This window comes from Suricata suricatta, chromosome 15, assembly GCF_006229205.1.
Source record: "Suricata suricatta isolate VVHF042 chromosome 15, meerkat_22Aug2017_6uvM2_HiC, whole genome shotgun sequence".
Classification (NCBI taxonomy): Eukaryota; Metazoa; Chordata; class Mammalia; order Carnivora; family Herpestidae; genus Suricata; species Suricata suricatta.
The window spans coordinates 3,073,445-3,084,772 of NC_043714.1; the positions used below are offsets into that span (position 1 = coordinate 3,073,445).

Sequence of the window (11,328 nt, forward strand, 5' to 3'; positions counted from 1 at the left end):
AAGTTTAACATTAAAAATCTTTTCAATAAATTTTAAATTTCCTTATTTGAAGAGCAGTCTTAAAAATAATGCAGATGGACCAAGAAGGTGTGGTATACATATACAGTGGAGTACTACATGGCAATGAGAGAGAATGACATATGGCCATTTGTAGGAAAGTGGTTGGATCTTGAGGGTGTCATACTAAGTGAAATAAGTCAGGCAGAGAAGGACAGAAACCATATGTTTGCACTCATAGGTCTAACAGGAAAACCGGAGAAACCTAATGGAGGACCAGGGGGAGGGGAAGCGGGAAAGAGAGTTGGGGAGAGAAAGGGACGCAAAAGTTGAGAGACTATTGAATGCTGAAAATGAACTGAGGACTGAAGGGGAAAGAGGGAAAAGAGGTGGTGGTGATGGAGGAGGGCACTTGTGGGGAAGAGCACTGGGTGTTGTATGGAAACCAATTTGACAATAAATATTTAAAAAATAATGCAGATAACTTAGGATTTCCATTATTTAGAATTAATATTGTTTCCAAAAGTAGACATTTTTAAAAAATATCAATGTTTATTTTTGAGAGATGGACACACAAAGTACAAGCAGGGGAAGGGCAGAGAGAGAGGGAGACACAGAATCCAAAGCAGGCTCTAGGCTCTGACCTGTTAGCATGGAGCCCAACAAGGAGCTAGAACTCAGGAACTGTGAGATCATGACCTGAGCTAAAGTCCAACGCTTAATTGACTGAGCCACCCAGGCGCCTGCCCCAAAAGTAGATAATTTTTAAAACTTTGCTCAATGGATGCATTTCATTAAAAACATATTATTTAGAGGCACCTGGGTCTCTGTTGGTTGGTTAATCAGCTTTTGGTTTTGGTTCAGGTCATGAACTCCCAGTTCGTGGGATGGAGCCCTGCCTCGGGTGCAAGTGATTGAGGTTCTGGAAGTGGACAACCAGCAACCTCTGCTCTGGACCCCAGCCTGGTTCATTCATAATTGTCACTCACTTGATGCCTGGGTGTATAGATATTAATCTAGAGTTGACAAGAAAACAGTAGTGGGTTCACAAAGTGTAGGAGAAAAGAGGTATCTTTGGTTAGCCTCTTTAAAACACCCTCATTGTCTTCAAAGGAAATTCAGACTTCTTTTATATTAATTGTATGTATTATTTTTATTATATTAACAATCATCACATATTGAGCTCTAACTTCACGACATTTGTGTTTTCATTTACTTTTCCAACAAATATATGGGCCTAACATAGTTATACACTTTTGACATAGGATGGAAATTAGACACAGGGTAGTTAATAACTTGCCTGATGGTATATAGTAACAGGTACGGCTGAATTTGAAAGGAGGTCTCTGTGACCGCAGTCTGATAAAGTTATTATGCATCTACATTGCAGCTCCTGCACTGAACTTTAATCCCTTCACAGTGCAGCAACTTGGCCTTCTCAGACTCTGTAAACGAGCATCATTATGCTCTTGTCTCTGAACAGAATGCCTTTCATTTTCGTGTTCCAGGACTTGCAGCACCGTGACATTGATAGAAGATTATTGAAAAGATTTTAGAAGACAGTGAATGACAGTCTCCACCATTCTCACTGCGTTTATTGAATCTTACATATATGTGCATGTGCACATTTACATCCGTAACCACTGTGGCCTGAGCATCATTACATTTACTGAGATTATTTGGATTTTTCTTTTAGATTAAAACATAGAAATCTCCAAAGCTAGAGAGTTTGTGCCAGAAGACAAAGGTCCATACAAACTATTGGTATAATTTTATGATTTTTTTATAACAAACCATAAGAACTAGCGAAAAACACTGTTCTGCCAAGTTTTCAATATGGATTTTTTTTATTGATAATAAAAGATGTTTAGGAAACTGGTTTTGTTTTTCTGTTTGTGTCTCCAAACTATCCTGATTTTAGCTGAAGACACCAGTAGTTTTAGAGATTTCTTTAGCTGATTCCTCACCAAAACAAAAACAATTTTGAGCTGACTATAGTAATGTAAGAAAGGTATTTTTTTTGTATGTGTCCCTGCTGAAATCACATACATCCTACAAAATTTTCTTTTCATGGATATTTTAAATGACACATATGTTGACAGTAATTTTGTACATGAGCCATTTGATGATTCTCCAACTTTGTGCATCATATCCATTGCATTGCCATTTAGTTCACATTTATCAGTAGGACAAAGGGAACTAAAAACTAACAACAGGGAAAAATCAAATAAGTAGGTAAAATAATTTCTAAGTGAAAAGTCCGTGTTTATCGTGATGTGAGATTATACTATACAGAGTCAGCATTCTTTAAGTTTCTCTACAAAGCCAATGAAAAATAAAAATTGGTTTTAATTAGTAAAGTTTCTGTTTAACAAAAGACATTGTGTATTATAAGGCCATTTGTCCAAAATTTGATATTCATTTTCAGTTGGAGTTTAATTAATATGACTTAATACATGAAATTTTTCTCTGAAGATTTACTTTAAAATGTTATGAAATGTCACTCATAAAATTGTCCTAAAGATAATGTAAGAAAAGGTTACCTTAAAGTAAATGTCAAAAAAAGTAAAGTGAAAACTTAAATTACATAAATTTATTCTGTATTCTTGATAGATTGTCTCTTAACGTGGCTTTTTGTTTCTCATAAATAAGAAAATCATTACATGAAAATCTTCTTGAAAATGTGTATGTATCAAATTTGGGATACTTTTGGTAGCCAACATTTTTTAAATTTGTAATTGGTTTTGACATGTGATGATTTTAATAGATCAATTTAGAACATTGTATATACTAACTCACTAAAAATAAATTATAAAATGTGGGGGTTCTTGTGTAACTTTGTTGGTTATTCTCACTCTTATTTATTTATCATTGCAGATTAAAAAAATCAACAGAAACTTTCCAGTAAACCAGCAGGTAAGATGAAAACATACTTGGAGAGACAAATCACATATTACTTTCAGTTATCTATTATAGAAAATAATCTTGATTACATTTAGTTTTTAGGTGGAAGTAATTGGCACTGTTATTTGCTCTCCAGGAAAATACATAACTTATTAGATTCTTTTCATATTATGTAATATATTTCTCTAATCATATTAAAAGCAGTTTTAAAAAAATATTTATCTACATAACCTAAGTCAAAACTATAACTTGACAAAACACATATATTTATTTGAATATCATGTTGAAGAACTAAGGGAGCTATTTACATAAGAGAGTTTGACCGTATCTTAACATTTGGGAGACCTATGTTTCATCTAAAAATTAGAAGGAATTTTCAAAATTGGCTGATATATTTTACATGCATCTAAACTAATGCATAGGATGAACATAATGTATGATTAATCCAGCCAAGAATTTAGTCAGTGTTTTAGACTAATAATTGATTTTCAGATAAAATAATTGATTATAGAAAATAACTAACCTAGTTATAATTTTATTAAGCTGAACTCTTTTGCATTGCCTTCATCAACATCATAAAAACATTCATTTGAATGAGAGAAGGCAGTGTAGGCTCAGTTTTGGAGTCATGAAAGTTGAAGTGCATCAGGGTTTTTTTGATGGTAGAGCCGCAGATACCAATCATAACTTTCTTACTCTTGATATCAACGTTGTTGTGCAACCTTGGATCAAAATCTAAACATCTAGACTTGCCTGGGTGACTCCATCGATTGAGCACCTAACTCTCCATTTCCGCTCATCATGATTCCAAAGTTGTGGGACTGAGGGCCTCATGAGACTCCATGCTGAGCAAGGAGCAGGTTCCAAATTCTCCCTTTCCCTCTGCTACTCCCATCTGCTAGCATGTTCTTTCTCTCAAATATTTATATATTTGTTATCTATATGTCTACATATCTACATATAGAACTATGTATCTATCCATATATATGTTATCTATTTATATTTATCCATATATATGTTACCTATTTATAAATGGTAAATAGTAAACATTTTAAATAATCAGCATAAAAAATGAAGTCACTTTTTGTATCTAATCCTGGGTGCCCTCACATCTTTGAAGATTAACAAATGTAAAATTCTCAGTATATGCCATTATTATAATTAATGTGTTAAAATTTTAAATTTGGTCTTTGGAATATAGAATTTATGTTCTTGTATAAATTATATTATTAATGATGCCACTAGCCCAGACTAGCCCGCAAAGTTGTATTGATTGAAATATTAATGAAAACAGCTCTGGAGAACTCAGTGTGTCTAAGTATTCTGAGTGGGGTCTTCCCAGCCTTCAGCACACCCTGCTTCCAGCCTCACGCCTGAGCCACGCCAGTGTAGAGTCAGAGGTTGGAGAGTGTACATGGTATGTGTCTCACCACATTCCATCCCAAACTGTGGGTATATATGAGGCCCTTGTCTGTGGTGCAGAGAATAGGACTCTAACCCAGAGCTACTGACTCGCTGGAGCTGAGTCTCACTGATTCTCCCTCTGTGCTTGTGATGCTGGTAGGACACTGCTTAGGAAATAAGGTTTAACAACTTCATTGGGCTGTAGTGGAGGAAAAATTCATTACTGAGAAATTATTCAAGTAGAAAGGACCATCAGCCTTTGGGGAAAGTTGTAATGCCCATCAGCAAATGTAATCTTTTAATGGACAGATAACATAAAATGTAGATCTATTCATTTGGATAATTCTTGCCAAAAATATAAATGATGAATGTTTCTTTAATAATGACTCTAAGATCTGTGTTCCTTGCCCTTTCTAACCTCAACATGTGAAGTATTAATAATTACTATAATTTATGTTATTATACATATGTCATCACCCTAATAACCCCTCTGCTATTCTTTATTTATGAGGACAACTACATTTAACACTGCCTACATTTTCCTTTCAATGACATGTGGCATTTTTGCTCACCGCTCCATTTATCTAGGATTTGAATAATAGTAAAGTAAATAAAAATCTATAAAAAGTTACATATAGATAAATAATAAAAACTGTTTAATACTCCAACACACATATATAATACATTTAGGTAAGCATTAGTATTCATAACTTTTTGCTTGCTAGCCTTTTAATATTATTATACCAAGATATTATTTTAAATCTCTTACATCTTTCATTTTTAAAAATCATAACAAATTCTTCTTGCCATTTTAAAAACTGAAAGCAAGAGTTAATAGATTTCCCCCTTACTACTTTCCATCATGGAAATGAAGAGTTTCAAGAAATAGGATTCGTTTATAGTTCAATATTTATATATCCACACCATAGGAAAACTCACATGCATAGCACAATAACAATGCATTAAGAGACCCAGGTGCATTCTCTACTTAATAAAATGTGAGCCAGTTTATAATGAATAAAATTTTGAAAACACCTATAATCTCATTTCTCCTTCAGATTTAGTATTCAAACAGGACCCTTATATTGGACTAAGCTACAATGTGTTGCTTTAATCTTAAATTATTTTCTAACTTAATTTTTTGTAAAACTCTCTGAAGCTTAGATTACATATAAATACATATATTTATCCACATGTTTTTGATTAAATAATTTAGAGATATGTTAAAAGAGTCAAGTGTTATACAATAAAAATCAAGCACCTTCATATCCCTGATGCATATCTACGTCTTTAAGAGAAAAAAAAAAAAGATGTCACCCACTGGAACAGAAGTCTTCTGCATCCTATGGGATTCTATTTTTTAAATTGTGCTATGTACATGGTAGAGCAAACCTAAGTGGAGAAATTAGAATAAAAGTGAAACATAAAGGGGACCAGAAGATATCAGTACCCTCCAGCAGGGCCAGTGTTAGATCTTAGCTCTGTAAGGACACTCCCACAGTCCAGAATCCATGAGATTTTCAGTAAAAATACTCTCCTTAGAAAGATTTGAATCCAAAATTGTAAATTATTTGGAAAACAGATCATAATAGGGGAAAGCCATCCAAAATTATTTTTGATTATCATGTCCTTTTTAAATAAAGGAATGGTAATTATAAGTCAAGAAGAGGATATGGTGTTTAAAAATGTGGATTTGCAAAAGAATCAAATAGGAATTCAAATATTTAAAAAAAGAATATATTTAAAATTAAAATCAATTAACCAATTGAATAATAGAAGATGAAGATAAAAAATATAATTAAAAGTAATATCTGAGACTGACAGTGGTGAAAAGCATAAATGTTAATGTAAGACATAAACTTTAAAATGAGAAAATAAAAAAGAAATCTTCAGAAAGACTGGGGGAAATGTGTGAGAGGGAGTATATGAAGAGAGATGATGGTTAAGTGTTCCTATTAGTCTCCAGATTAAAGAATCGAGGTAACCATGAGCAAGGTAAATAGAAACAAATCCACACCAAGGAAGGGTCTGAAACCACCTCAATATCCAATCAGTGGAATATAGGCAGCCATTAAAAGGATAAGCCAGTTCTGTTGGTATTAGTATAAAAGGTCATCCAAGAAATCCTATGACACAGCAATAGCAAAGTGAAGAATAGGAAATACAGGAAGCCACTGTGTTTTAATAAAGGGGTTGGAATGAAATATACACACATTCTTATATGGGAATAAAAAAATCTTGAAAAGACGCCTAAGAATTTGGTAAAGGTGTTTCCTTCTGAGAAATATTGTAGCCCAGTCTCCTTCCCACTGTGAGGATTTCAATTCCAAGCCTCTGTGTTTAAATCTTATGCCTTTCCCTGGAGAAACTTCTCATTTCAATTTCCATTCATATGGTTGATTGAAGTTCCTTATTCTGTTTCTGTAACAAGGAATTACATTTTGTTTTGTTTTGTCTTGAGCTCAGATATGTATTATTTCTGTTCTTCTTGATACAAATTCTATTTTGCATTTCTACATATTGGAATCAACTCAGCCTCCCTTATTTATTTAACATGCTCTGGCTCTTGGTCATTACTATTGGAATAACTGGAAAAAAACATATGTGTTTGTCATTTAAGACACATCTAATATCTGTGAAGGTGAGCATATTTAAGTGAAATTAGCATATACTTTTATATGTCTGTCTTTAAATTTTGAATGTGTTTCTATTTTCTTCCTATATTATTTATTTATAGGTACTACATACTCAACACATGAAGGAAATTTATTCTTTGTATTTTTATGTTGCCTAAGTTAAAAAATTTTTATGGATCACAAGATTTGTGTTGTACTTAGATTTTTTTTCATTTCAAGATTAATGTTAGTAAAAAATGCTTTACTTTCTATGTCTAGACATTTTAGGGTTTTTTTATTTTTACACTTAAACAACAGATTTCTCTGGGACTTGAAGCATTTTTTCTTGTTGGATTGATCATATTTTATGGGATTCTCTATTAGCTCTTCCTCCCTCTCTCAGCCCAAACCCAACTGTAAACTCCTAAAGATAAAGGTATTATTGTTATGTCCTTGCCTCCTACAACCATGCCCTACATATCATGATTCTGGTAGAGACCTCAATGTAAAGATCTTTGGGGATATCTTTAAAGAAGAACTGTGATTAAATCTGAGACTTCCTCAACATTTAAACCTTTTTCTTTTCAAAAGAAACTCAAAGAAAAATACAGGGCACAGACTGGGAGAAAATATTTGCAAATCATATGGAACAAAGGACTTAAATCCAGAATATATTTTTTAACAACTGAAAATTGAATATTTAGAAATGAAACAACTCAGTGAAAGAAATGTGCCAAGATTTGAACAGACATTTCACCAGAGAAGTATCTAAATATCAAATAAGTGTGTGAACAGATACTCAACCTTAAAGAACATGCAGATTAAAAACACAATGAAATACCACTACATATACACTAAAATGGCTGATTGTAACTGCTCCTACTAAATACTGTCAAAGAGCAATTAGAATTGTTATACACTGCTGGTGGGAATACAAAATGGCATGACCACTTTGGGAGACAGTCTGACAGTTACCAAAAAGTTAAATCTACACCTACTGTATGAAAGCATGTGTTCATGCAAAGACTTGTTCACAAATGTTCATAGCAGCTTTATATATTAATAGCCCCAAACTGGAAACAACTCAAATTCCACCAGGTGAATGGACACACAGTGTCATATTATATAATGAAATGTTACTCCGCAGTAAGAATGAACACATTCTTGATACATGCTACAGCATAGGTATAAAATTGTCTTCTTCAATGAAAGTAACCAGGCACCTTCCCCTAAAAAATAGAGTGTATGTTGCATGCTTCTATTTATATAATATTCTAGCCATTGCAAACTAAGGTACTAAATCAGAAAGCAAATCAGCAGTTGCCTAGGAAATGGGATTGGGTGACAACAGAAAGGGATTATAAAGCAGCATGAGGGACCTTTGAGATGATGGCTGTTTTCATCCTGTTGATGGTAGTGATGGTTTTATGGGTGCATGCATATGACACAACTTACTAAACCTTCCCCTTTAAATATGTACCATTTATTTATGCGATCACAACCTTATGAAACACTAAACCATTTTTATTATTAAAATGTCTGGGAATCAAATAAATTAGGAATTGTATTAAACCAAAGCCATTGGGATTTGGTTTAATTTCCATAATAGTTTAGACTTGAAATTATAATTATGTATTTCTCACTTCACTTTTTGTGAGGAGTAACCTCATTTTCTTGATGCATCTACAATATAACCATCTGGTTTCTCTATTAAGATTTTGATCAGGATAATTTATTTTTTTAAATGCACTGAAATTTGACTTCAATTGATACATTTACTGAAAAGCATGGGAAGGGAAAAGCATATGTTTACTGAAACATAGTGGTCTTGGGTCCTGCCTCTTAAGTAGCTGTTAAGCAGTGATACTCAGCAAGGTGTAAAATTATATGATAATTTACTCAATGCATTAGAGTAAATGATTAGAGATCATTCAAACAAGCAGACCTATGTCGTCCTGCTGTACATGCCTAAATTTTTTAGGTAATAATTTATTGTATTGATCATTTTTTATCATTATTAACTAAAATTTCCTCATTGTAAAGCATACCTCACGATTCTCACAAAATAATATTTTGCCATGAATATCTTCTGTAATTACTGAGAAGAAAGGTTATAGAGGATGATACTTTACTCTTTCCATAAATCGCAAATGTCCTTAGACACATCTGGAATGGTGAGTCTTTTCCAGGAGATTTTCAATTACTGTGACCAGATCCATCAGTGGAATCACTATCTATGGCGATCATAGCCTTATGAAATGTGGTTTCATAAATAATAAGGCTTGAAAGTCAAAATTACACACAGACTGCAGAATGGCCGTTGTGTTCGCAGGCATGCTAACAACATTGATGTCACTGCACATCTCCATCAGAGCTCTTGGGTGACGAGACACATTGTCGATGAGCAGTTACAATTTGAAAGGAATATCTTTTCCTGAGAAGGAGGCCCCACCAGCGAGTGTAAAACATTCAGTAAAACATGTTGTAAACAGACGTGCTGTCATCCAACCTTGGTTGTTCCACTGATCAAGCCCTGGAAGAGTAGATTTAGCGTAATTCTGAAGGGCCCTAGGATAGTCATACTGTAAATGAGCTCCAGCTTAAAGCCCCCAGCTACATTAGCCCCGAATGGGGGTCAGCCTGTCCTGTGAAGCTTTGAAGCAAGGCATTGACTTATTCTCGTTAGCCATAAAAGTCCTAGATGGCATCTTCTTCCAATATAAGACTATTTTTATCTCCACTAAAAATCTGTTGTTCAACGTAGACACCTTCATTAACAATCTCAGCTGGGCCTTGTGGAAAACTTGCTAAACCTTCCTCATCAGCACCTGCTGCCTCACCCTGCACTTTGATATTATGGAGATGGATTCCTTCCTTAGACCTCAAGAGCCAAGCTCCGCTACCTTCTGACTTTTCCTCTACAACTTCCTCAGCTCTCTCACTTCATAGGATTGAAGAGAAGTCAGGGCTTTGCTCTGGATAAAGATTTGACTTAAGGGAATGTTCTGGCTGGTTTGATCTTTTGTTCAGACCACTACAACGTTTTCCATATCAGCAATAAGTTTGTTCCACTTTCTTATAATTTGTGCTTTCACTGGAGTGACACTTTTAATTTCCTCCAAGAACTCTTTCTTTGCATTCAAAAGTTGGCTGTTTGGCAAAAGAGAACTTTGAGCCTATCTCAGTTTTGACTTACCTTCCTCACTTAATTATTTTTGGCTTTTGATTTAAAGTGAGAGATGTGTGACTCTTACTTTTACTTAAAGTCTTAGAAGCCAATGTAGGGTTATTAATTCCCCCAGTTTGAAGACTGTTGTGTTTCTGGGTCAAGAAAGGAGTGAAAAAAAGGGAGATAGATGGGGTAACAGCCCTGGTCAGTGCAGGGGTCAGAACACAGATGGTTACTGACTGAGCTCTCCATCTTATATGGAAAGAGTTCGTGGCGCCCCAAACAATTACAATAGTACAATAGTCATGTACCACAGACCACTGTAACAAACATGATAATGATGAAAAAGATTGAAAGATTGCAAGAACTACCATTTTTAAAATGTTTACTTTTGAGAGAAAGAGAGAGAGAGCATGTGTACATGAGCAGGGGATGGGCAGCAGAGAGACAGACAGACAGACAGAATCCGAAGCAGGCTCCAGGCTTTGAGCTGTCAGCAGAGAGCCTGATGTGGTGTTCAAACCCATGAACCATGGAATTATGATCTGAGCCGAACTTGGAGGCTTGACTAATTGAGCCACTGAGGGGTCCCCAATTTTTTTTTAATTTTAGAAAGACAGTACATGCAAGCAGGGAAGAGGAGCAGAAGGAGACACACACACACACACACACACACACACACACACACAGAGAGAGAGAGAGAGAGAGAGAGAGAGAGAGAGAGAGAGAGAGAGAGAGAATCTTAAGCAGGTTCCATGCTCAGTGTGGGGCCCAGTGTGGGGATCAATTGCATGACCATGAGATCACAACCTGAGCCAAAACCAAGATCAAGATGCTTAACTAACTGAGCCACCCAGGCACCCCAAAAACTACAATAATTTGACACAGATACACGAAGTGAGCAAAAGTCACTGAAAATAGCACTGATAGACTTGCTTAACAGAGGGTTGCCACAAACCTTCAGTTTGTTTAAAAAAATTCAGCATCTGAACTCTTGGGACTTCATCAAGATAAAAAGCTTCTGCACTGCAAAGGAAACAATCAAGAAAACTAATAGGCAAATGACAGGATGGGAAAAGATAGTGGCAAATGACATATCAGATAAAGGGCTAGTATCCAAAATCTACAAGGAACTCACCAAACTCCACACCCAAAAAACAAATAACCCAGTGAAGAAATGGGCAGAAGACATAAACTTACACTTCTCCAAAGAGGACATCCAGATGGCCTACAGGCACA

At 34.9% G+C, this 11,328-nt stretch overlaps 1 protein-coding gene across 1 annotated transcript in view; it reads left to right on the forward strand.

Annotated features, from left to right (window-relative positions):
• The window catches only part of SNTG1 (syntrophin gamma 1), a 602,694-nt gene that overhangs the window by 447,733 nt on the left and 143,633 nt on the right, over nucleotides 1-11,328 (forward strand). The window contains exon 13 of the mRNA XM_029924001.1: nucleotides 2,875-2,913. Coding sequence (XP_029779861.1) covers nucleotides 2,875-2,913 — 39 coding nt within the window. The remainder of the gene's footprint in view (nucleotides 1-2,874; nucleotides 2,914-11,328) is intronic.